Source organism: Capricornis sumatraensis, chromosome 7 (assembly GCF_032405125.1).
Source record: "Capricornis sumatraensis isolate serow.1 chromosome 7, serow.2, whole genome shotgun sequence".
Taxonomy (NCBI): Eukaryota; Metazoa; Chordata; class Mammalia; order Artiodactyla; family Bovidae; genus Capricornis; species Capricornis sumatraensis.
The window spans coordinates 93,683,763-93,711,360 of NC_091075.1; the positions used below are offsets into that span (position 1 = coordinate 93,683,763).

The 27,598-nt window shown below is 42.6% G+C and overlaps 2 protein-coding genes across 2 annotated transcripts in view; one reads left to right on the top strand and one right to left on the bottom strand.

Annotated features, from left to right (window-relative positions):
- Window positions 1-1,687: 1,687 nt before the first annotated feature.
- STBD1 (starch binding domain 1) lies at window positions 1,688-7,467 on the top strand. Its single transcript, XM_068975239.1, has 2 exons — window positions 1,688-1,965; window positions 4,686-7,467. Exons 1-2 carry the CDS (start codon window positions 1,773-1,775, stop codon window positions 5,492-5,494), a joined length of 1,002 nt encoding a protein of 333 aa, XP_068831340.1. The 5' UTR covers window positions 1,688-1,772; the 3' UTR covers window positions 5,495-7,467.
- Window positions 7,468-9,113: 1,646 nt separating this feature from the next.
- CCDC158 (coiled-coil domain containing 158) overlaps window positions 9,114-27,598 on the bottom strand; it is a 63,705-nt gene continuing 45,220 nt past the window's right edge. The window contains exons 17-23 of the mRNA XM_068975610.1: window positions 26,744-26,901; window positions 24,538-24,597; window positions 23,585-23,644; window positions 20,968-21,035; window positions 14,892-15,050; window positions 11,485-11,592; window positions 9,114-9,300 (exon numbers count right to left, since the gene is read on the bottom strand). Coding sequence (XP_068831711.1) covers window positions 9,224-9,300; window positions 11,485-11,592; window positions 14,892-15,050; window positions 20,968-21,035; window positions 23,585-23,644; window positions 24,538-24,597; window positions 26,744-26,901 — 690 coding nt within the window. The 3' untranslated portion in view covers window positions 9,114-9,223. The remainder of the gene's footprint in view (window positions 9,301-11,484; window positions 11,593-14,891; window positions 15,051-20,967; window positions 21,036-23,584; window positions 23,645-24,537; window positions 24,598-26,743; window positions 26,902-27,598) is intronic.

Genomic DNA, 27,598 nt, shown 5'->3' on the forward strand with positions numbered 1-27,598 from the left:
TTAGATTTGAGTGAACTGGGTTTGAGACATCTACTAGCATATAGCATCCTGGGGGCTCCCCAGGTGGCCCTAGTGGTAAAGAACGGGTTTGCCAGTGCAGGAGGCATAAGGGACACTGGCTCGATCCCTGGGTCGGAAAGACCCCCTGGAGGAGGGCATGGCAACCCACTCCAGTATTCTTGCCTGGAGAATCCCATGGACAGAGGAGCCTGGCGGGCTACAGTCCATAGGGTGGCAAGGAGTCGGACACAACTGAATGACTTAGCATGCAGCACTAGCGAGGAGCTTGGGTTGGTGTGGCCCCCTTCCTCAACTTTCCTCTCCCCTCTCTGTTTTCATGGCAGGGGCTGTGATCTGTGTGCGCCAAGGCGCCAGCACCTGTAACTACTAGCTGAGTCTCGCGGCCCGTCAGGCGCTGCTATCGGCTTGAGCCTGGGGCGCGTTTGAATGATCTGTTTTATAAGAGCCACGTGTTAGTAATTATTTCAAGGCAGCTGTCTGCCGGCTGTGGCCTTGGTAGTTGGGTGTGGACTTGTGTGAAAAGTGAAAGTCACTCAGTCGTGTCCCACTCTTTGCAACCGCATGGACTGTGCAGTCTATGGAATTCTCCAGGCCAGAATACTGGAATGGGTAGCCTTTCCCTTACTCCAGGGGATCTTCCCAACCCAGGGATCGAACCCAGGCCTCTCACATTGCAGGCAGATTCCTTACCAGCTGAGCCACACTTGTGTAGGTCGAGGAAAAGGCTCACTCTGCATATACAAACATGGGAACCAATGGCTTGTAGTCTGTGTGAAGCCATCAGGTCAGCAGAGGTGTGAATTTAGAAAGAAATGTGTATAACTTAGTTCCAGGATCCTTGGTCTGTATGCATTTGTCTATGCATACATTAAATTTCTTGCACACCGACAGCGCTTAATAAAGACGGTTGCTTTTTTTTTTTTAAATTAATAAAGCCATCTGTAGAGGCTTGCCTCTGGGCAACCTCCCGTCCGGCCAGGAAGGCACGCATTTTGTGACGACCACGCACCCTAAAAGAAACCGGGTAAGAAAAAATGATTGGATGCGGTAGACGTGACGGGTATATATAATGGAACGGTGTCAGTCCAACACTTTTCTTTTACAGGAGAGGAGGCGGAGGCTCGGGGAGGTGAAGCGCAGCTAACTGGAAGCAGAATGAAGCTTCCACCGCGCCCGCTGTACTCCGGGTCTTCCCCACCCCGCCCGACCAAGCTGCCTCTCCCATCCTAGCCCCAGCCCCGCTGGTCCGAGACATAACACAGCCTCTCCCGATTCTAAGTTCCTGGAAGCGCCGGCCTCTATGCGGCCGCACTGCTACTGTTTGTGAGGAGATGCCCGGCTCAGAGAGTCGAGCCTGACCGCCGCGGGAGGCGGAAGGGAAAGCGGCGGGGCAGGCGCGGGTTTGCGCGCTGGAGCCGTGCGCCCTTGGGTTCTCTGCGCATGCAGGAGGCACTTGGAACTCGGCGCCGTGTGCTCCCAGCCGCCGGCAACTGGCGGGGTCGAAAGGCAGGGAGAAGGAGGGCGCTCGCGGGTCCGCCGCGCGGGAGCCTGGGCTGCAGCCCCGGGGCGGGGAGCGGGGCGGGGCTGGGAAAGTTGAGTCTTAGTGGTGGAGGGCTGGGCTCCGCGCGGCAGCGCCCGCCACCGGGGGGACCGTAAAAGGTTGGAGCGGGCTGGGGAGGTGTGGCTCTTCCTGCGTGACCTGAGCCCCCGTCTCGGTCGCCGTCGTCTCCCGCAGCCGCGGCCTCTCAGTCATGGGCGCCGTCTGGTCCGCCCTGCTGGTCGGAGGGGGTCTGGCCGGAGCGCTTTTCGTTTGGCTGCTGCGGGACTCGGGAAAGGAGGGGAATGCGGAGCAGAGGAAGGACGCCCCCCCAAGGGAGGCTGCGGCTCCGGGGGATCAGGGCGGTGGCGGCGGCGGACTGAGCCCCGGACCTTCTGCCAAACCAGGTATTCTTCCTCCTTGTGTCTCCTGGGCAGATCTGCCAGGGGGCTTTGAAGTTCCTCGGGGGAGCGGGAGGGATCCACCTGGAGCTTTTCTAGCAGTCCTCTTCCGGGGACTAGCTTCCTCTACTCGGATCGCGACCCTCGCCGCGCTCCGCATTTTCCCCGGCTGGTGCGCACGCTCGGGGCGGGGTGCTGGCCCCCGCCAAGGCCCTGAAGATGCCCAGACGGTTTGTCAAGGGGCGCGCCCCACCGAGTCGCTGCTCTTGGCTCCTGCCCCTGCTCCTCCGGCGAGGATGGGCTCCTCCGCTCGGCGGCGCTTGGTGCAGTGCAGACGGCCGCAGCGGCAGCGCCCCTTCCGGGCCTTCGGAAAGGGGTGCTTAGGGTTAAGAGATCCTCCGACCCTCCCGCGTCTATCTCAGCAGGGACACTGTCTCATCTCAGTCCCAATCCCACAGCCTCATGTCCCCCTATCCCTTACCCCAGGGAAGAACCGCCTTTGGGAACACCGGAGCAATGACCACCCCCACTCTCTGGACGCCTCTCTCAGGGAGGCAAAGTTCAGGCTGGAGTCTGGCCACGAAGGCCTCGGCTAAAACCCTGGGGCGGCTCGCTGGCAGCAGATTTCGGAGCTGTCCGCCCTCCCCCATGCTCACTGGAGCAGGGCACGATTGTCTAAAACCCCAGGGAAGAGGCACACTTAGTAGCGGCCCCAACTCCGAGGAACAGAATTGACATCTAGGTTTAGACGTCTGCGCTTTAGACCCCATGTGCTGGGCAAATAAGAGACTCGGCAGAAAAACTTACCTTCCAGCGCCCTCCCTTGGCAAGCTGCCCATCCCTGGATTCCAGCCTAGTGAAAATGACATCTGTAAACTTTATTTTTAGTGGAGTGGTGTTCATGTGTAGCCACTTGATAAATCTGCCTCTCTGTCTTTCCTGCAGAGAGCTCATTGGTCTTCTTTTCCCTGAAAGCCAGCTTCCTGTTTCAGGTGGAGAGATTGGGAATTCAAAGTAATTTTTGTTTATGCCTCACTTCCAACCCCACCATTCAGTTCACTTCAGTTCAGTCGCTCAGTCGTGTCCGACTCTTTGCGACCCCGTGAATTGCAGCGCGCCAGGCCTCCCTGTCCATCACCGACTCCCGGAGTTCACTCAGACGCACGTCCATCGAGTCAGTGATGCCATCCAGCCATCTCATCCTCTTTCGCCCCCTTCTCCTCCTGCCCCCAATCCCTCCCAGCATCAGAGTCTTTTCCAATGAGTCAACTATTAAAGAGAGACAATTAAACAAGGTCTCCCTCTTCCCATTCCCATCCCCCATCTATACTGATTGAATGGCTCTGGAGATCTTGTAGGAAGCTCTTTGGACTATCAATGAGGTGGCCAAGAAGTAAGCTGAGTTTTCGGTTAAAGTGTTAGTCCCTCAGTCATGTCCGACTCTTTGTGACACCCATGGACTGTAGCCAGCCTTCTCTGTCCATGGGACTTCCTAGGCAAGAATACTGGAGTGGGTTGCTGTTTCCTTCTCCAGGGGATCTTCCCAACCCAGGGATTGAACCTGGGTCTACCACATTGCTGGAGAAGGCAATGGCAACCCACTGCAGTACTCTTGCCTGGAAAATCCCATGGACGGAGGAACAGTCCATGGGGTCTGGAAGAGTTGGACACGACTGAGGGCCTTCACTTTCATGCTTTGGAAAAGGAAATGGCAACCCACTCCAGTATTCTTGCCAGGAGAATCCCAGGGACAGAGGAGCCTAGTGGGCTGCCGTCTGTGGGGTCGCACAGAGTCGGATACAACTGAAGCAACTTAGCAGCAGCAGGAGCTACCACATTGCAGGCAGATTCTTTACCTTCTGAGCCACCAGGGAAGTTACTTTAACTAAATAGCCTGTGTTTTGTTGAAGAGGCTCCCAATGTACACGGAGCTGGCAAGGAGAATCCAGCCCTGTTCCCCCACCTCCACCCCTTGCCCAGGGATGCACTGCTGTCCTTCATATTCTGCCAGAGTGACAGCTGCTGCTGGCCTGTCCACACTATGATCACCAATGCTTGACCCACACACAGTCCCTGGGAGGGAAGGCGTGCTCTTCTGGTTTGCAGGGTAACTGTGTAGCTCTTCATCACACAGGCTGGACAGTATTTTTCGATGATAGGAGCCAAACAACTTGACTTGATTGCATGCCAGAATGGCCTGCACTGCAGAGATCCAGGACCATGACAGGGTTACACGTCCGCCTCTACAGCTTGCCATCTTGTTTACACTCTTGTGCTGGTATACTGGCACTCCTGGATATTCCTTTCATTATTGGATGTGCTTTGCCTAGTTGCTCAGTCACGTCTGATTCTTCTTGACCCCAGTGGACTGTAGCCTGCCAGGTTCCTCTGTCCAAGGGATTCTCCAGGCAAGAATACTGGAGTGGGTTGCCACGCCCTCCTCCAGGGCATCTTCCTCACCCAGGGATTGAACCTGGGTCTCTTGCATTGCAGGCAGATTCTTTACCATCTGAGCCACCAGGGAAGCCCCTTGTTATTGGATATGTGTGTTCTTAGAGCATGATGTTAGGAATGCACTAGGTAATTAAGTACTTGATTTTAATAGAGACAAACTTTGTGAACTGCAGATAGATTAGTAGTGGAGTCTTTAATAACTAAGCCTATTTCCTCAACCTAACTTACTGAACTGCCCAAACACTATTACATTTTTCCTTTTTTTTTTTAAGAGCATCTTCAAGAAAGCAACGGATGTTTGGTTTCTGAGACCAAAGGTCCCGGTGACCTGCCGGGAGAGGCATGGAGACAGCAGAGTCCTTCTGGAGAAGCTGGTAACCCTGACAGTTCAAGAGCGCATGTTCCTTCTGGCCCGTTTCCAGACATGGAATCTCTACCTACCTCTGAGACTGGTAACTCTGACGTTTCAAGACACGAAAGCCTTGGATCTCCTATGGGAGAACGGGGATTGCAAAAAGGCCAAGAGACACCTTCCAAAGCAGTTCCATGTTTGGCAGAGAAGTTTCCCTCCAGCAACCTGCTCCTGGGCAGAGTGAAAGAAGTGAGCCCTGCACAGCCGGACAGTCAGACCCGGGCTGACCGTGAGGACTGGGAAATGGTGTCTCGGCACTCGTCCTGGGGAGATGTTGGTTTGGGTGATGGTCTTGGGTCTCCAGTGTTAAGCTCTAAGCAGGGAAAGGACTGGGACAGAAGCATGCTGGTGGAAACAAGAGGTCAGAAAGAGCGTCGTCAAGTTAGTGTCAGGTTCCAGGTCCATTATATCACAAGTGCGGGTGTGCAGTTCATCGCCGTAACTGGAGACCACGAGAGTCTTGGGAGATGGAACGCTTACATCCCACTCCAGTGCGGCAGGGATGGGTTCTGGTCTCGTTCTGTGTCCCTGCCGGCAGACACGGTGGTGGAGTGGAAGTTTGTGGTGGTAGAGAACGGAGAAGTTGCTCGTTGGGAAGAATGCAGCAATAGATTCTTGGAGACTGGTCATGAGGATAAAGTGGTTCACAGGTGGTGGGGAATTCACTGAATCGCTTTGACAAACGGCCGAGGGGCTATGGGAGAACATGGAAGGGGCTAAGGTCGTGGAGCACCTGGAATAGTTTAAAATAAAGGAAGTGTAACTTCAAATCTAACCCCTCAGACTTGTTTCAAATTTGCTAGTGGCTTTTGTCTAATGTGTAGATAGTGCTTCCAGTGAGCATGGCATTTCCTGTGGCATTGCTGGATGGATTTATGCTGATCCATCATTACTTTAGGGCTTGGTTGTCTTGGGGAGTGGCTTGGCTAAGTGTGCAGTGGTCAGGGAGCACAGAAACCAACTTAACTGTGCAGGGTTTAGACTTGAGCCTTTCAGTGATTCTTAGACCAGGGGAGTAAAACAAGCCTTATTCAAAAAGAGCAGATTTCCTACTGGTGCAGCTGGAGAAATGCTCTCTTACACATTTTATATTTAAAAATCATTAGCACCATATGGAACTGTGATGAGAAAATATCTGGTCACTAGATGTGATTAGCCAGGGTATGAAGCATTGCGTTAAGATTTCCCAATGTTTTTTTTTGCTTGATTTTACTTGCCATGTATGGTTTGAAAGTAGCAAGTATGTTTTTGTCTTAATGATCAAAGGCTGGTGTAGAAACAGGGGCCTAATCAGAGTCTTTTACTGGGAGCAGTCCAAGAGGAAAGAGAAGACGAAGGGGGTTATGGTGGATGCTGAGCAAGGTGGTCTGACTGATGCCTCTTAGAGGGCTGGGGGCTATGGCACAGCCCACTCGAGGGTGGGGCGCCCCATCATTTCCTGGAAGGGCCTTTGGAGGACTGTCTTGCCCCACTGCTCGTCTCACAGCAGATTTGGGCTCACAGATGGATGGTCCCACAGCAATCATTTCACTGTCTTCCCTCTTCATGTCGGTGACGATCTTGGGTAACAAAGCTGTAACAGGAGAGTGATACAGAAATACATCTTTGCCCTGGGAAGAAACAACCTTTTAAACTTTGCCAATATAACTGAAAAAAAATAATAAAACCTGAGTTTAGTATCTTTATTAAATGTCTGAATTATTTGTATAAGTCTTAGTACCATAACCGATTAGATGTAAAATAAAATACTAATATTTTTCTTCACTAATGACACAGAAAAAAGGGCGAACATCAAGAGGCATATATACTGTTCTCTTCCCTTTAAAGCTTTAGAATATTTCTTTTAAAACTTTGCCTTTGTTTGGAAGGATATTGTGCATGCCTGTACTTGAAAATTCTATGTTAAAACAACTTTTTATTAAGTGTAATATTTATTGGCAAAATGACATTTAATCCTGGATGGTCTTTGCTAAAAAGAGCATCAACTCAACTGAAGATAGTGTTAGAAAGTGCTTCAGTAACTTTTTTGGCTCAGAATACTTTTCCTTTAATTCACACACACACACTTTTTTTTTTTTTACAAACTTCATAATGGAATTTTATATTCCTTCCAGTCAGGTTTTCAGAAGACACTGACTTTTACTACATAGAATACCCAAGCGTTTCTATTAGGTAAAGTTAAAAGTAGAACAACTTATAGTAAAAACCTGTTGAGAGTTCTGTCACTAGCTATTTTATCATTATCTGATGAAGTAAAAATCTTTCAGTAAAGCCAGCTGATTTAAGAGATACATATTAATACTAAATTTTACATTTTTGAAACTCATTTAAAATCAGATGTGCTTAGAGGGAAAAGTGGGAGGGCCGTGGGAAGACTTGGCATCTGCACTTAGGCTGAGCGTCACCTGCCGTCACAGGCCCCACAGTGCTTAAGCCCCGCTCACTAAACAGCAATGGGCGCTCCTGGCTGGAGGGCTGCTTTCCCTGCAGATCTTCACCCAGGCCTCTGTCCTGTGGCTCCTCTGTCCCCTAGGACCTCCCTCTCCTCTGTAACCAGTCCATGGAAAGGGAAATAAAAGACTCCACTAGAACTCAGGGCCAGAGGCTGCCCCAGACGGCTGTGTCCTGGTGTCATTACTGAGGCCCGGTCAGGCGGCTATATGTAGATTGGAGGGGGGCGGGGGGGTTTGCTGGGAACAGAGCCATTAGCAGGGCCGCGGTTTCTCAGGGACATCTGTACTGGGGGAGGGGAACACGGGCTTTGTTTTATTTTTGGACAGGCTGGCTTCTGTAAATTGTTTCTGTTGTCCCTGACACAATTTAAACATTTTTGTATCTGTTCTGGTCTCCTTTCATTGGGTTCCCATCCTGTAGTATAATAAATACATGTGGTCTTTGTTCCTGATAATTTCCTGAGAGATGGTAGTATCTTCTGTTATTCATTATGCGGCCCCTTAGACCATGCCTGAGTTTCTGCTAGTGAGGTGACTTAGGTGGGGTCCCTAGACAGCCTCAGGTCACGGCTGGCCACCAGAGAGACCAAGTGGGATCGCAGGCTTGCCACTTTCAGCCCCACACACCAATCTCCAGGCTGGGGAGGGGGCCAGAGATGAAGCTCTGGAGACACTCTTGAATGATGGCACTTAATGAGCTTCTGGGTGGGAGGATCCATCAAGGGGCTGGGAGCCCTGAGAGGGCATGGAAGTGCCACACCCCCATCCGTGTCTTGCTCTGTGCACGTGTTGTTTGCCTGTTCCTGAGTTACTCCTTTATAATAAACCATAATAGTTAAGTAAAGCAGTTTCCTGACTTCTGTGATCAGTTCTAGCAAATTATTGAAACTTTAGAGGGGGATGCAGGAACTCCCCAATTTATAGTCAGTCAAAAACTACAGGTGGCCCAGGACTTGCAATAAAGTGGGGGCCGTCTTGTGGGTTGTTGTTGGTTAGTTGCTGTGTTCAGCTCTTTTGCAACCTCATGGACTGTAGCCCACCAGGGTCCTCTGTCCATGGGATTTCCCAGGCAAGAATCCTGGAGTGGGTTGCCATTTCTTTCTCCAGGACATCTTCCTGACCCAGGTATCGAACTCACATTTCCTGCATTGGCAGGCGGATTCTTTATTGCTGGGCCACCTGGGAAGCCCTAGTCTTGAGGGACTGGGCTCTTAAGTCTGTAGAATCGGACACTAACTCCAGGTAGTTAGCGTCAGAATTGAACTGACTCACAGACACCCAGTTGGTGTCCACAGAGAACTGGGTATTGGTGTTGGAAAATATTTCACAGACAAACCCCACTCATTTATGAAACACTACTTAAAGCAGACTGAATCCATTCGATCTACAGAAGTTACCCACTGGCTGAAGAATAGCAAGCCTTTTATCTCTTTCCTTCTAGTTATTAATATGCAAAAAGAGAAACTTCTCCAAAAGTTTTGATTACAGGCCCCAGTGTTCTGTTCTGTGATAACACTCACTGATATTGACAGAACACCGAGTTCAGGGTCACAGAAGGAATCCAGTCAAGACCTTGGAGTTTGTCCTTCTGTCTGGGCATTATACCCCATCTTTTACTTTCATGTAAAAAGAAAATTTTAAGCTGAAAAAAATTGCCTCAGCACCTGTAAAGATAATTAAAAAAAAAAAAGTAATTATTTCAACACACTGGTATTAGCATGGATTGATACCTGTAAGGTACATTCACATCTAGCTAGTACTGCTTTAAGTTTTACTAAGAGAGCATTCAAGAATAGTTTATTTTAAAATAGAGTTTACAGGACAGGATAGGATATCTTTTATTAAATTTTCACATAAAAAGAAAAAAGTACACAGGGCATTAATTATAAGTAACACCACAATTAATTGGGCATCATCTCTCTGTAAAGAATAGGCAAGCAATGTATCATTTTAGTAACATTTTTTCCTGGTCTTTCACTTTCTGTATTCTCTTTTCTTGATTTCTGATCATTGAAGACATTGCTGAAAATGTTGATAAAACAAAGTTAGAAAAGTAACATATACTCAGGCTTTAAATACATACTTCTATTATGTATTTCTTAAAAGGTCAGCTTGCTACCATAGAAAAGATACATGCGGAGCTCAAAAAGTTCTTAAAAACTGCAAAGTAGTGCATTTTTTAAAAAGACTTTAATTATGAAACAGAGCTGAGGGTAAATCTTTGCTCTTTTAGTTGTTTTCAATGAACATGATAGGGAATTCCCTGATGGTCCAATGGTTAGGATGCTGTGCTTTCACTGCCAAGGGTATGGGTTCAATTCCCGGTCAGGGAAGCAGCACTGTGTGGCCAAATAAATAATAACATGATAATTATTGTTCCAGAAGTAATACACACTAATTGGAAATAATCTGAACACCTCAGAAGGGTACATAGAGAGATAAAAATCATTCTTTGTTTTTATTCCCTCAGTGTATTGAACCTCCTTCTCCCTAGGTCATCACTATAAACATTTTAGTGAATATCTTCACAAGTACATACACACACACACACACACAGAGAAGTTTTCTTCTTTACAAAAATGGCAATGTGGTATAAATCATTCTGCAGCTTGCTTTCATTCACTTAAAATGTCAATATCTTTCCAGTTCAGCTCATGTTTTGTTATGACAGCACAGTATTACATTGTGTGGATGTACCAACATGTTAATAAATAAACTTTTTAAAGTTGCTTCCTTATTTTTGCTTATAAACACTGCTATAAGAAATACTTCTGTAAATAGACTTTTGTGTGTGCAACTTTTCTTGCAGAATAAATTGCTGGAAGTGGAGTTTCTGGGTCAGAGAATACATGTACTTTAAATTTTGATACATGTTCCCCACATTCTCTCCAAAATAGCTTTCATAATTTCCAAGAGACATGTCACCCAGACAATGCATCCAATAAAAAGATTAGAAAAAATTTTTTTAACAAATATGACATGTTTTCCACTTGGATTATTACATGGTAGGATTAGTCAGATAGTCAGAAATATAAGTCAAAGTGTGAATAAAAATGGGGCCAATAAGATAAGGAATCTTCCTCTAAAAAGTTATGATACACTTAAAATCAAATGTTTTTCTTTATGTTTATATACACAGACATCTGGAGTTATCAAAAAGAATTTGTTGATTTTCTTTAGTAACAATTTAGCTTTTAATACATTAAAAATGTGGATTTGGGGGTCAAAAATTGCAGAGATACACTACTCGTTGTGTGACTTAGAACTTATTGACTGTGATCTTCAGCTTCCTCCTTACCAAATGACAAGATATTAGCATGTACCTCACAGTGTTGTGAAGCTCACAAACAAGACACTGCATACAGGGCCTGGCACATAGCGCCTGGCACACAGCTGATAATTGCTCAATAAATGCTAATAACAACTATTATTATAATAAGGTTAAATTTATTTTTACACAATTTTTTGAAAGTTATTATCTTCATCTGGCAAGATTGTATTATTTTCTAGAGATGAAATAAGAATAACATGTATACTCCAAAATTAATTTCTCTCTGACAAAATCTCCTGGATTCATGGATTTATATCAGGAAATCATAACACATGATAGCCTCCTGAATTCATGGGAATATCCACTTAGAATTCATGTCCCAAAAGTCGTCTATCATCTGTAGAATACAATTTCTCGTTCAAATAGCTCTAGTTTATGTAGACATATGGAAGTCCACATTTAGACATAGTTTAGCTTTGTTTATTTAGTGATTCATTGGGTGGCACAGTCTGCCCATGGTAATTTAAATCTTCTATGAGGGTAAATACTGTTGTTTTGTTTTCTGGCTATTAACTGCCACCTTATGCTCGCTACTGTCATACAAATGTTCATCTACAGACCTGAAAGGACAAGAAAGACAGTGTATGGTAACGTGTCATGTGAACTCAGCCACTCAGAACATATGTCCTGCTGAGGGCTGGTCAGCAATATTATCGTCCCTGTTAGATGAAAGAGGAGGGCTAAAGCGACCTGTCCACGGTCACACTGTTAATCCAGGCATTAGTCATGGTGAAGACTCTGACACTCTGACTGAGGTTTCTGAATTGCCTGTTGTGTATCCTTTTCAGTGGATCTACAGTTAAGAAGCTTAACCTGAAAGGAAGGCTGAGTATTCTTCTGAGCTAGGATGATCTCTCCAAAAACGTGCCCCGTACCTTGGTTCTTCATCTGTAAATCTTCTACCAGAGTTTGCAAGCTTTCCAGTCTGGTTTGGAGCTTCCTGCATGTCTTTCCGGTTGTTTCTATTGGCTGAGACTGTGAAGCTGTTAGAAAATTGCTTAGATGTGATATTAAAAGTCTATCTGATATTTCATTTTAGAGATCTTCCAATGACGGGCTAAACAACCTTTCTTTTAATATAATGGAAGCTTTAAACCACGATTTTAAAATAAAGAAATACTGTATCCAAATATTGCAATACTAGCTTACATGGTTTTGTTTCAAACCAATCTGATTTACTAGTCTGTAACCACACAGCATTAAGCGGGACGAGTGGGAAGAACACTTCAAGTTTAATGATACGTCCTACATTTTAAATGACAGCTTTTCATTCCAAACCTGTGTAGTCCTAGTAACTTAAGTGTTTGGAAGAGTGAGATTTAATACTGGCGCTGGAAACATTTTTGAATGTGTGAGGCCAAGTGCCCGTTTCGGTTGTTGTCACCTGAATGAGGACAGTATTATATTGCAGGAGCAGTATGGACGCTGACACGGCCACAAGGAACCTAGGAGAAATGTGGCAGCAGCAACTGAGGAGGTGCTAGAAGCCTGGGAACTATTCTCAAATAAGTACGCTATGCTTTGTCAACCTCCAAAACATACTGGCTGTCAATCACAAGATTTTAATTTCGAGCTTAGTCTCTGACTTGCTGTATAATCTTGAAAATATTTTGATACCTTATTTTCCTATCAAGAAAACACCCTTTTACTTTTTAAAGATGATTTTAAAGTCAATCATCTAGGAATTATTTTTGTTCAAGAGAGTAAAAAATAATTTCTCATTGAGAGATTTTTAACGTAAACAATGTAAAACATGTTTAACAAATATCTGACAACAGGGAACGAAAAAGAAAATGCCATGGTATTGAAAGTGAAAGTTGCTCGGTCGTGTCTGAGACTCTTTGCGACCCCGTGGACTATACAGTCCATGGAATTCTCTAGGCCAGAATACTGGAGTGGGTAGCCATTCCCTTCTTCAGGGGATCTTCCATTATGTAACCACAAACCAATAGTGAGGTGCCCAGCGGCACTGTTCTGCTCCTGCAATAATCACTGTTGTCATCAGGATGTAATTGGGCTTCCCCGGTGGCTCAGGTGGTCAAGAATACGCCTATAATGGGCAAGACCTGGGTTCGATCCCTGGGCTGGGGAGATCCCCTGGAGGAGGGCATGGCTACTCACTCCAGTATTCTTGCCTGGAGAATCCCATGGACAGAGGAGCCTGGCAGGCTACAGTCTGTGCTGCGCTGTGCTTAGTCGCTCAGTTGTGTCTGACTCTTTGGGACCCCATGATGGAATGTAGCCCGCCAAGCTCCTCTGTCCATGGGATTCTCCAGGCAAGAATACTGGAGTGGGTTGCCATGCCCTTCTCCAGGCTGCAGTCTATGGGGCGGCAGAGAGTTGTACAAGACTGAGCAACTTAAGCACAGCACAGCAAATTTTTTTTTTTAATTAAAGAATTTAGAAGTATAAGAGATGAAGGAGGACCCAGATGCAGAAAAAGATGACAAAAAAAGAAAATGTGCTAAAAGGTATGATTAAGTCCTGATTTTTCTTTTTTTTTAGGATCTAAAAATATGTTAGGCATAGAATTTCAAAAGACCAGGAACTGACTTAACAGTGATGCAACAACTTGGCTAATTTACCTCTTATCAAAGAGAATGATGCCAGAGAGCACTGATGTTATATATGATGAAAAACATTTCAAGCTCAATTCAGCATTTATATATACTTAATGTCCACTTTCATTTTTTCAGGCTTATTCTAAAGCAAATCATTTTTTTCTCACCTGTCTTTATTAATAATAAATGAACTCAAAATTTTAGAAATAAGGACACTTTGGTAAGTTTTTATAACAGATACTTGCACTTACAGAGACAGAAAACAGACATAATTTGAAGCACAAGCTGGAATCAAGATTGCTGGGAGAAATACCAATAACCTCAGATATGCAGATGACACCACCCTTATGGCAGAAAGTGAAGAAGAACTAAAGAGCCTCTTGATGAAAGTGAAAAGAGGAGAGTGAAAAAGCTGGCTTAAAGCTCAACATTGAGAAAACTAAGATCATGGCATCTGGTCTCATAACTTCATGGCAAATAGATGGGGAAACAGTGGCTGACTTCATTCTTCTGGGCTCCAAAATCACCGCAGATGGTGACCAAAGCCATGAAATTAAAAGACGCTTGCTCCTTAGAAGGAAAGTTATGACCAACCTAGACAGCATATTCAGAGAAGGCGATGGCACCCCATTCCAGGACTCTTGCCTGGAGAATCCCATGGACAGAGGAGCCTGGTGGGCTGCAGTCCATGGGGTTGCGAAGAGTCAGACACGACTGAGCGACTTCACTTTCACTTTTCACTTTCATGCATTGGAGAAGGAAATGGCAACCCACTCCAGTGATCTTGCCTGGAGGATCCCAGGGACAGGGGAGCCTGGTGGGCTGCCGTCTATGGGGTCGCACAGAGTTGGACACGACTGAAGTGACTTAGCAGCAGCAGCAGACAGCATATTAAAAATCAGAGATATTACTTCGTCAACAAAGGTCCATCTAGTCAAGGTTATGGTTTTTCCAGTAGTCATGTATGGATGTGAGAGTTGGACTATAAAGAAAGCTGAGCTCCAAAGAATTGATGCTTTTGAACTGGGGTGTTGGAGAAGACTCTTGAGAGTCCCTTGGACTGCAAGGAGATCCAACCAGTCCATCCTAAAGGAGATCAGTCCTGGATGTTCACTGGTAGGACTGATGTTGAAGCTGAAACTCCAATACTTTGGCCATCTGATGTGAAGAGCTGACTCACTGGAAAAGACCCTGATGCTGGGAAAGATTGAGGGGAGGAGGAGAAGGGGACAACAGAGGATGAGATGGTTTGATGGCATCTCTGACTCAGTGGACATGGGTTTGGGTATACTCCGGGAGTTGGTGATGGACAGGGAGGCCTGGTGTGCTGCAGTTCATGGTGTCGCAGAGAGTAGGACATGACTGAGTGACTGAACTGAAATAAGAAAAGTCATTCATTCTCAGCATTTACAAGAAGACCCAAAATCTTATAAAATAGAGAAAAAGATCATTATTCATGTCAGAGAAAGAGATATTTATCTATAATATCTATGTTTATTTACTAAGGTATATGTATGTGTGCATTAATAATTATTCTATTTAACTAAAACAAATAAATAAATAAGTAAGACCCACTTAAACACACACCCACCAAACAGCATCAATCGGAGTGTACCTATAAGAACACCATATGAAACTTTATTAAATCCAATTATGAAAAAGAACTTTTAAATCACCAGAGTAGGAAAACAATCTCATCAGTGAAATCAGGTCATTCTTACCTTTAACAGAATCAGGTGAATGAACAGGTTTGGTAGATCTATACTGTGGTGAGGAACCTACGGAATCCTCAACCGAACTAGTTAGGAGTGAGTGGACTGGAGACTTCTTAGGAGAAGAATGGAATGAACGGGAAGCTGAATTTTTCACAGATGGACTTCCTAAAATTTTATAAGGACAAAAGTTAAAGGACACAGTTATTTAAAAATAGCATGTAAAAAAAATAAAAATAAAAATAGCATGTTACACCTCTCAAAAAATCAAACTCTCATGAGAAAATGTTTCCAATCATGTGGGTGGGGTGTGTTCTGGTAAAGCCCAAGACTTTGAATTGGAAGTGAAATGGGGTACATCCTAGGAATAAGGAACTGAGCCTGCTCTTGTGGGTCCTGAGGTCTATTTTCTGCTGCTGCTGCTAAGTTGCTTCAGTTGTGTCCGACTCTGTGCGACCTCATAGACGGCAGCCCACCAGGCTCCCCCGTCCCTGGGATCCTCCAGGCAAGAACACTGGAGTGGGTTACCATTTCCTTCTCCAATGCATGAAAGTGAAAAGTGAAAGTGAAGTCGCTCAGTTGTGTCTGACTTCGTGACCCCATGGACTGCAGCCCACCAGGCTCCTCTGTCCATGGGGTTTTCCAGGCAAGAGTACTGGAGTGGGGTGCCATTGCCTTCTCCAGAGGTCTATCCTCAAATTAGCTTAATTCCTGATTGGATTAAATTGATCTGGGATTGCTGGTATGGTTGAGTACCAGAGGCAAGCATGAATTTTCTCTGGAAGAAGGCAATCTTATTCTAAGTCTGAAAGCATTGTCTAAGTCTGAAATGGTTTTTCGTATATGTTCGTATATGTTTGTCATACAATAAAAATAACCAAGCATATGAGGAGACCCCCTTCATGGATCACAGCCTTGTTGTAGCAAAAGGCTTGCCTAACTCAGTGAAGCTGTGAGCCAAGTTGTGCAGGCCACCCAAGACAGATGGGTCATAGTGAAGAGTTCTGACAAACATGGTCCACTGGAGGAGGAAATGGCAAACCACTCCAGTATTCCTGCCATGAGAACCCCATGAACAGTATGAAAAGACAAAAAGATAAGACACTGGAAGATGAACCACTCAGGTTTGAAGGTGTCCGATACACTACTGGGGAAGAGAAGCGGGCAATTACTAATAGCTTCAGAAAGAATGAAGTGGCTGGGCCAAAGTGGAAATAATGCTCAGCTGCAGATGTGGCTGGTGATGGAAGTAAAGTCTGATGCTATACAGAACAATATCTCAAAGGAATCTGGAGTGTTAGGTCCGTGAATCAAGGTAAATTGGACATGGTGAAGCAGGAGCTGGCAAGAGTGAACATTAACATTTTAGGAATCAGTGAACTAAAATGGACTGGAATGGGCAAATTTAATTCAGATGACCATGATATCTACTACTGTGGGCAACAATCCCTTAGGAGAAACGGAGTAGCCCTCGTAGTCAACAAAAGAGTCTGAAATGCAGTACTTGGGTGTGATCTTAAAAATGACGGAATGATCCCGGTTCGTCTCCAAGGCAAACCATTCAACATCACAGTAATCCAAATCTATACCCCAACCACTGATGCCGAAGAAGCTGAAGTTGACCAGTTTTATGAAGACTTACAAGACCCTCCAGAACTAACACCAGAAAAAAGATGTCCTTTTCATCATAGGAGATTAGAGTGCAAACGTGGGACATCAAGTGATACCTGCAGTAACAGGCAAATTTGGGCTTGGAGTACAAAATGAAGCAGGGCAAAGGCTAACAGAGTTTTGACAAGAGAACACACTGCTCATAGCAAAAACCTTCTTCCAACAACACAAGAGAAGACTCTACACATGGACATCACCAGATGGTCAATACCAAAATCAGATTGATTATGTTCTTTGCAGACAAAGATGGAGAAGCTCTATATAGTTAGCAAAAACAAGACCTGGAGCTGACTGTGGCTCAGACCATGAGCTCCTTATTGCAAAATTCAGGTTTAAATTGAAGAAAATAGGGGCAACCACTAATCTATTCAGGTATGACCTAAATCAAATCCCTTATGATTTTGTCCCTTACAGTGAACTTGATGAATAGACTCAAGGGATTAGATCTGGTAGACAGAGTGCCTGAAAAACTATGGACAGGGGTTTGTAACGCTGTATAGGAGGCAGTGACCAAAATCATCCCACCCAAAAAAAGAAATGCAAAAAGGCTAAGTAGTTGTCTGAGGAGGCTTTACAAATAGCTGAGGAAAGAAGAGAAGCAAAAGCAAGGGAGAAAGGGAAAGATGCATCCCACTGAATGCAGCATCCCAGAGAACAGCAAGAAGAGATAAGAAGGCCTTCCTCAGTGAACAATGCAAAGAAGTAGAAAAAAAAAATAATAGAATGGGAAAGACTAGAGATTGCTTAAAGAAAATTGGAGAGATCAGGGGGACATTTCATGCAAGGATGGGCACGATAAAGGACAGAAATAGTAAGAACTTAACAAAAGCAGAAGATATTAAGAAGAGGTGGAGAGAATACACAGAAGAACTATACAAAAAAGGTCTTAATGACCTGACTAATCACGATGGTGTGGTCACTCACCTAGAGCCAGACATCCTGGAGTCTGAAGTCAAGTGGGCCTTAGGAAGTATGACTGCAAACAATGATAGTGGAGGTGATGGAATTCCAACTGAGCTATTTCAAATCCTAAAAGATGATGCTGTAAAAGTGCTACACTCAATATGTCAGCAAGTTTGGAAAACTCAGCAATGGCCACAGGACTGGAAAGGGTCAGTGTTTTCATTCCAATCCCAAAGAAGCGCAGTGTCAAAGAATACTCAAAGTATCATACAACTGCATTCATTTTGCATGCTAGTAAGGTTATGCTCAAAATCCTTCAGGCTAGGCTTCAGCAGTACGTGAACCGAGAACTTCTTGATGTACAAGCTGGGTTTAGAAAAAGCAGAAGAATCAGAGATCAAATTGCCAACATTTGTTCAATCACAGAGAAAGCAAGAGAATTTCATAAAAACATTTACTTCTGCTTCACTGACTACAATAAAGCCTTTGACTGTGTGGATCATAACAAACAGTAGAAAATTCTTAAAGAGATGGGAATACTAGAACACCTTACTTGTCTCCTGAGAAACCTGTATGCAGGTAAAGAAGCAACAGTTAGAACTGGACATGGAACAACTGAGTGGTTTAAAATTAGGAAAGGACTATGACAAGCTCTATGTTGTCAATGTGCTTATTTAACTTATATGCAGAGTACATCGTATGAAATGCCATGCTGGATGAAGCACAAACTGGAATCAAAGTATCTGGGAGAGATATCAACAACCTCAGCTATGCAGATGATACCACTCTAGTGGCAGAAAGAGAAGAGAAACTAAGGAGCCTCCTGATGAGGGTGAAAGAGGAGAGAGAAAAAGTTGGCTTAAAACTCAACATTCAGAAAACCAAGATCACGGCATTCAGTCCCAGCACTTCTTGGCAAATATAAGGGGGAAAAGTGGAAACAGTGACAGATTTTATTTTCTTCGGCTCCAAAATCACTACAGACAGTGACTGCAGCCATGAAATTAAAAGACATTTGCTCTTTGGAAGGAAAGCTATGATAAACCTGCTGCTGCTGCTGCTAAGTTGCTTCAGTCGTGTCTGACTCTGTGCGACCCCACAGACGGCAGCCCACCAGGCTCCCCCGTCCCTGGGATCCTCCAGGCAAGAACATTGGAGTGGGTTGCCATTTCCTTCCCCAATGAATGAAAGTGAAAAGTGAAAGTGAAGTCGCTCAGTCGTGTCTGACTCTTAGCGACCCCATGGACTACAGCCTACCAGGCTCCTCTGTCCATGGGATTTTCCAGGCAAGAGTACTGGAGTGGGGTGCTATTGCCTTCTCTGATGATGAACCTAGATAGCATATTAAAAAGCAGAGACATCACTTTGCTGACAAATGTCTGTATAGTCAAAGCTATGGTTTTTTCCCCCAGTAGTCATGTATGGATGTAAGAGTTGGACCATAAAGAAGGCTGAGCACTGAAAAATTGATGCCTTCAAACTGTGGTGTGGGGAAGACTCTTTAGAGTCCCTTGAAGCGCAAGGAGATCAAACCAGTCAATCCCAAAGGAAATCAACTCTGAATATTCATTGGAAGGACGGATGCTGAAGTTAAAGTTCCAATACTTTGGCCACCTGATTCGAAGAGCTGACTCATTGGAAAAGACCCTGATGCTAGGAATGTTGAGGACAGGAGAAGAAGCGGGCAGCAGGGGATGAGATGGTTGGATAGCATCTCTGACTCTATTGACATGAATTTGAGCAAAGTCTGGTAGATGGTGAAGGACAAGCAAGCCTGGTGTGCTGCAAGTCCATGAGGTTACAAAGAGTCAGACACAAATTAGTGACTGAACAATAACAACATGAGGAGTGAAACTGACATGGCGGAAAACCAAGAGAAAAAAAAATACAGGTAACAGGCACAGACCTGCAAGGTCTGGATGATGGAGGCACAGACCACCACAGATTCAACAGCATTTACTCCAAACCACAAACAAGTTCTTCTTGTATAAAGAAAACCATACCTAGGTGTATCAGTAAAAACTGCCAGAAAATAAAACAAACCCAAACCTGAAGACAAAAAACAATCTTAAAGCTTCTAGGAGGGCAAAATGACAGGTTACACTGAAATTAGGAATAATTAAATTTAGAGCTGACTTCTTAGTGGAGATACTGGAAGCCAGAAAACAATGGAAAACTCTCAAAATGAAAGAAAAATGTTAACCTAGAATTCTATACTTAGCAAAAATACTTCTCAAAAGTGGGGATAAAATAAAGACAAGTTTAGACAAACAGAAACTGGGAGAGTATGTTAAAGGAAACATTAAAGGCCTAAGTAAAATGACAGCAGATACAAGATAAAGTGTGAATATGTGTGTGCATCTAAATGAATTTTAATGGCACAACACAATGGAAATGGCCCCTTATGGTATTTTATCTTTACAATTAAAATACGTGACAACGATTCTGTGTAAGCTGGAAGGAAAGTAAATGGAGTTAACATGCTCTAAGGTACTCACAATTTATGGAAAAAGGTAAAAGCATTCACTTATATTAATCTAATAAAGCAAGGATATATGCTGGGTAAATGGTAAAACAAAAGTATAAACATACAACTAAAGTAAAATCTAAGGAAACTGTTCAACTTCAAATAAATCTTCTCTTCTTCAAAATATAGTATTAGTTCATAAAGATTCCTCACAAGTTAAAAATTTAAAAATTAAGAAGTAGAATTCATTTAAGAATATTGCTTTGATGTTAGATATACATTCACATTCTTCTACAAAAGACAAGAAAACCTGGAAACTTTCCTTCTATTTCACCTCACACCTTGATTTTTTCTACTTACATTACTGTCCAGATTTATAGTAAACTTTTGCTGAATAACCATCATTTTCAGTTTTGTTCTTTTCCATTTATTTTGTTTTCTTCCATAGGAGGGCTGATTATGTGTCTGCTGGTTTGCCTTCGCCTTCCAAATGCAACCCATACTCTACCATTATCTTTCACATTTCTTAGTTTTAAAAATTCCTCTTCTGCAATTTTCTCTAGGGGTCTGTCATGTCCCTGATTATGATTTCAGCCCTTCCTATCCTAATTTTTATTGTTTTCCATTTCTAGTTTGAGTTGTGCCATTTTGTTTTTCAACAGATTCTGCTATCTTTCAATTTCTTCCTTTATCTTGTTTTATAGAGCACATTTTGTCTTTGCAAAGTGTATGGAGAACAACCTGTCTCGTATCTTTTTCTTTTCACTCAATCAGAAATTATTTACTGAATATTTTTACTGAATAATTTACTGAATTATTTATGGGCCTGCTATGTCCCGGGAAGGTTCTGGGTACTGGGGTTATTTCCCAACCACTAAAGTCATGTGCCCTTGTGCAGAGCTGTCTAGCAGGAGGGGACACCCAATCAACAACATAACTAGTAAGTTACGTAGTATAAAAAATGAGGGGACTAGCAGTGAGTGAAAGGGAATCCACCGTAAGGTTTAAGCAGGCCCAAGTTTTGTGCTTTCATTAAAAACTCACCTGCAGATTGGAATACAAAGCAACCAGGTGGATCTTCCAACTCTCCTACGTGTAACGTGACCGGCTCTCTGGAAACATAAGAATGGTCATGCAAAAACATTCCATTTCCAAATTCAGTGCTAAGATTTATCAACAAGAACAAGCTGGTGAAGGCAAAAGTGACGGCTTAATGTATAAATCCAAGATGGCAGCCATGACCCTAAACTGCAGAAGTCCTAAAATACCCTATGAGGGAGAACCAGAGTTACGTCATCCTTATGTATTCAGTGCCCATGAACATTTTGCAGAATGAAAATGTAGTAACATACAATCTTGGTTGCAAAATTCTTTTTTGTAATAATAGCTATAAAACCCAGTATTTCCCTCATGGATTCTAAGAGATGCACTCTTAATGACTCATTTAAAATTTAAAAACCAAGGAAAAAACTAACCTCTCTTAGCAATAAGTGTCACTTTACAAAACTATCAGACCTATTTAAATCAGTAAGCTGAACTAAACCACAAAGTTCTCTGTGGGTTGGATACCAGTCTGAAAACATTATGACAGCAGTTCTCAAAATGGTGCCCTTGAAAAGGGGGTTTGTGAGGTCAACACTAATTTTATTAGAATACTAAGATATTATTTTCTTTTTAACTGTTACTCTCATAAGTATACAGTGGAGTTGCCCAGAGCCTCCATGATATCTGATATCATACCAGAAAAATGTAGAGGCAGGTATGAGAATACAGCTACCTTTTATTAAGCCATGCATTAACTGTAAAATGATGTTTTCTTAATGATTCTTTTTTGTTTGAAAAGTTATTTTTCATAATAAACTATTTTATTAGAGTAACATGTAATATACTTACTTTGCTTATCTTTAAGTACCAAATTGTTTTAATTTTTTAAAGATTAAAATTTAATTTTATTTTCCAATACTAAAAATAGAAACGATCTATGTAAACAAAAGCTCTTTGGAATCCTCAGTGATATTTGTGAATGCAAAGGCGTCCTGGGACCAAAAAGTTTGAGATTAGGAGGAAGCTAAGTCATGGCTGGGTTGTGTAGTCTTCATTATCAGGGAAAGGTGTCTGTTCTGAGACCAAAACGTTTGAGAATATTAGGAGAAAAGCCTTGGACCAAAAGGTCGTGGCTGTGTTGTATAGTCTTCATTATCAGGGTAAGGAGTCTGTTCTTGCTGCACTAGGCAATGGGGAGCCTTAGAAGGTCTTGGGGCTGGGACCATACTCTGAGGTGTGCTGCAGGCAGAGTAATTTGAAACTGATGCACAGAAGTGACTGGAACTTACAAGAGACTAGAGATTTAAGACATCCACACTGAACACTGTAGAGGCTACCACAAAGGTAGAGTGGTAAAGTGGCTTTAAAAGCATTGTGGTAAAAAAATAAATAAATAAATAAATAAAAGCAGTGTGGTGGGATGAATAATGACTATCAAATGTATCTGTCCAAATACCAACAGCCTATGAATGTTACCTTACATGGCACTAGAGACTCTGCAGATGTGATGACATCAAGGGTCTTGAGATGGGGAGACTGTCCTGGAGTATGTGGAGATACAGGCTACATTATCTAAATGGCATCACAAATCTCTTTACAGGACGAAGGGAGGGGGAGATTTCACACAGAAGAGAGAAGGTGATGTGACAATCCCAGCAGAAGACGTGAGGATGCCATGCCAGAGGCTGCGAAGACAGAGGAAGGAGCCACAAGGCAAAGAGTGCAAAGAATGAAGCGCTAGAGGCCCAGCTCTAAAAGAGAAAGGGAAGGGAATACATTAATCCCAAGGGCTTCTAAAAGGATTGTAACCTTGCCAATATCCTGGTTGTCCAGGTACCCAGAAGCAGAACACAGGAGTGGTTATAAGCCTGAGCTCAGAAGCAGGCTACAACTGAGTTCAATTCTGGTTCCTTTATTTACAAGTTGTATGACGTTGGTAAATTTCTTGGCAAGCTGAGTCTTCATTTCTAACCTATATATGGGGATGATAATGCCTATATCATAGATTTGATTAGACAGACTAAAGGAGATAAGTCAAAAACACCCAGATAATAGATGGCTACAGATATTATTAACAGGATCAGTGAGTGTAATGATACACACCCAGGTTAGAAGACAGTCAAAACTTCTTTTAGGCTAAGAGAAAGCTGTATTTACAAAGATTCAAGTTCACTGAATATTGATCAAACAGTAGGGACAGTAAAAAAGTATCTGCTTTAATTCATTCATGAACAAATATTTACTGAAAAGCAGGCAAAATGCTTGGTGCTAAAGATACAGTAATGAATAGGCCTTTCTTTGCCTAACTGGAATTTAAACACTAGAATTCATTTTCATATTCTATGATATAAAGAGGACTCTAATATTGCTATTTTTTCATAAGCAGTAAAGATAGAAAGATAAAAAGTTTTTCCTGGCAGTCAGTCAATAAATAGACCCTACAACTATAAGCAACTTGAGGACAGGGCCCATGTGTGTCTCACCTGCTGTCACATCCCATGGGCCTAGCACAGAACTCGGCACATCACAGGCAGTGAACGATATTCTAATGAATGAATGAATGATAGTAGTAAAGGGGACATTTTGAAAGTCAGGGGCTGGTCAGATGGTTTCTTACCTGCTAAAAGTTTCACTTGATTTGCTGCCTTCAGTGGATTCCCTTAATGAGTTGTTGCTTCTGTTGGCAGAGGGTGGGAGAAGTTAAAGACTATGTGATGTTATTTTAACTTAGCGATCAAACCAAATTGTTCCTCTGAATACTGCTTTTAGACAGATGCAGATTCAAAAGAGTGAGACTGGGGTGCTGGTTCTTCCCAGTGGAGAGAATGTATGGAGAGAAGCTTGAAGACAGAAGGACGTGGACCCCTCTGGGAATCAGTAGTAGTCCATTTTGGCCAGAGCTCAGTACAGGAGGAAAGCAGGCTGGCGACCAGCTAGGGAGATGCTTCAGTGTCAGTCTGAGAACCGTGTGTTGAATGCAGCAGATGCTGGGAGCTACTGAAGACCTGCAGGCAATGCCTTCTGTGTCTGACTAAGTAACAAACTAGTATTAGCTTTTCTCCTTTTTGGCTAAAGACAGTTCTCAGAAGTTGTTTTTGTTTAGGGGTTATGGATGTAATCTCTCTTTTTAATGGTATTTTAATGCTCTTTTTAATGGTTTCATTTAAACATTCAGCTATTACATTATTGATAAAAATAGGACTGTTTTCAGTAAAGTTCTTATAACCTTATATTGAGGCTGTTGCAACTTCCTTTGAGACCACCTTCTTCTTGAAAGTTATGTAAGCTATTGTAACTGTATGAAAAGTATTTCATTTTTGGAATGGCATACCACAGAAATATCTTCATCTGGGTAAACAGCAGCAAAAAAAAAAAAAAGCCTATTAAGTTGACTTCTAGAAAGTAAGTTACTTTAGTATATTTCACTAAAATCCTTTTTTTGTTTCAGTTAAACACTATTAAGGCTTTCCATCAATTCCCATTTAAACTATCCAGACTTCCCAAATTATCTGGTCACATATACAATTCTTAGGCAATTAATTAAGTTTCAGAATCTCAGATTCCTCTTACCTATGGCATATGTCTAATCTCAGGCTTGACTCAATAATGGAATCTCTTACTCTACCATCTCTGTATAGATAAATATAACTCTCAGTTAATTATACAAAGAATAATTTCCAGATTCCACGTATTTTTAGAATCAATTGCTCATATGTATTTAACTCTTCTTTAATGCACAAGAGTAGATTTTAGGTCTCCAAGCGAGTTTTGCAAGGGGCTACCCATGGAGTTTGTCAACCTAGAAATGCTTTTGTCCCTGAACATTTAAAAGCATTAGGCTGAATTTAGGCTTTGGTGACAAGGTCATTTGTAGAATTATAGCAAATTAACATAAATTATCTAAAGGCAGGGGCCAAATATATTCATGTTCAACAGAGTCCAATATAGTCAAGCACATCTGCAGTGGTTAAAGTGATGGAATTTGATCAGGGAAGTCATGGTGATCTTGTGGAATGATGAGTTCTGGAAGCCAGGGGCTCTAATGTTTACTTTGTTTACTTCTGACTTTGTCTCTTTGTCTCATAGGAGGCGGCAACTCAATCTATGTCAATGTAATCATTGGTCAAATAAGCTTAATAAATACTGCCCTAGCTTAGAAAGCACATTATAGAGTTAGGACAAAAACCAAAGTGCTCTGCTATCCATAATAGCCAAGACATGGCAACAACTTAACTGTCCTTTGACAGACGAGTGGATAAAGAAGATGTGGCACATAGGTACAGTGGAATACTACTCTGTCAGCAAAAGAACAAAATAACGCCATCTGCAGCAACATGGATGCAACCAGAGATGATGATACAAAGTGAAACAAGTCAGAAAGGGAAAGACAAACACCACATGGTATCACCTGTATCTGTAATCTAAACTACGACACAGGTTGGCTCATCTATGAAACAGAGACAGAATGACGGACACAGAGAACAGGTTGCTGGTTGCCAAAGGAGAAGGAGGGTGGAAAGGGGGAGGGGTGGGAGTCTGGGGTCAGCAGACGTAAGCATTTATATACAAAACACATAAACAACAAGGCCCTACTGTATAGCACAGAGAACTATATTCAATATCCCATGATAAACCGTAATGGAAAAGAATATTTAAAACCGAATGTACATGTATCTACAAGTGAATCACTTTGCTATACAGCAGAAATTAAAACAACATTGTAAAGCAACTATACTTCAACTTAGAAGTTGAAAAAAATAAGTAAAATGCATGAGAACATTTTTTTTTTAAGTACTCTGCATATATAAGTGTTCTTGGATGGAGTGACAAGGGGATGTTTCTGACATGTGATTCAGAGAATGCAATGTTATGTTAGGTAACCAGACAATCACTAATATTCTACTATTACTATTAACAAATATTATTAGTAAAATAGACAAATACAATTAATATTTTGCTAACTCAGGTTAATAAACACTATCTGAATATTTTAAAGAAACTGGAGATTGTTTACATATAAGTATTACATCAGAGAGTATGACTTTGAGATATTTGCTATATAACCAGAAAACAAATGTTACAAAAGTGGGTTGTTATAATACTAACAACATATAACTAATGTTGTAATGCTAATAATATAGTATATCAACGGTGCTAAAATGCTCTAAGTAAATTTAGTAATAGCACACATTAAAATTTTAAAACACTATTTGATTTCTGTAAGTACATGTAGGCAGTGGCTGGTAGACTGGTTGAATCACTTTTTGGATCTGACTTTATATTAATTTAAGTCACTGGCATGGATGCCTAGAGAGCCAAAGTTTCCAATTAGTTTATATTTGAAGACTACGCAGTTCTCAGGGTTCGTTTTAGCTCCACCATATGTGGCTGTAGGTAAGTCAACCTTTTGGAACTTGTGTTTTTCTTATTTTTAAAATGGGATAAATAAATCCTGCTCTGTCTTGTCTCAAACAGTTGCTGTGATAATCAAGCAAGATTATGGATGTGAAATTTGCTGGCAACTATGAATTGCTGTATGAATGTACTGTATGAATGTAACACTTTGCCCTGACTAATTTCTGAATAGAACAAATAACATTTTCTCTCAATATCAAGTAGTTTCACTTATGCTAACTCCTCGACTTTCATATCATTTCTCCTGGTAATGTTCAGATACCCCTCAAAGTTAATGTAACCTCAGCCTCCCATGTAGACAACGTGATGGCCAACCACTGTTGAGGGACAGTTTCCCACTCTGAAGCACGTTCAGTCTTACACAGCCACAAAGGAGACCCCCAGAGACGGTGCTCTCCCGTCTTCCTCGCTCTTGCCCAGAGGCACGGCTGGCTCCTCGTTGATCACACTTCTCAACTCCTGGAGAAGCTGTTTCAAGTCCCTCGTTGGATCTTCCTTTGCGTTAGGTTTCATAGAGTGCTGAATTAAAACAATTTACAAGACAAGGACACTTTGTTTTTTTCAGATTTGAATGCCATTTCCTATTATAACATTAATTCAACTGGTAAACAAATTATGGAGGAGAAAAAGAGGAAATAAAAAACCTGTAATCTTACCACTCAGAGATTAATCAGTAATATCCAATCAACACAGTGCTATATCTAATTCATAAATGCATATATCTACTTATGGGCTTCCCAGGTGGTGCTAGTGGTAAAGAATCTGCCTGCCAAAGCAAGAGACTTAAAAGCTGCAGGTTCAATTCCTGAGTCAGGAAGATCCCCTGGAGGACAGCACGACAACCCACTTCAGTATTCTTGCCTGGAGAATCCCATGGACAGAGGAGCCTGGCAGGCTACAGTTCATAGGGTCACAAAGAGTCACACATGACTGAAGTGACTTAGCATGCATGTACATACCTATTTATACATATATATATAAACTAAACTATACAGGATTAAACTATACACATCTATTTAAAAGTCTTTTCTTTTACAATTAGCAGGGACTTTATTTTTCAACATAATTAAGATTTATATAATTTTCACACAACAGTTACAAATTCTATTCAAGTTCCCATAGACTATAAACTAGGAGGCACTGGAACATATCCAGGGACATAAAACAAGGCGGAAAAATTTCACGGTCTAAAGGTATTGAAACTATAGGGTCTATT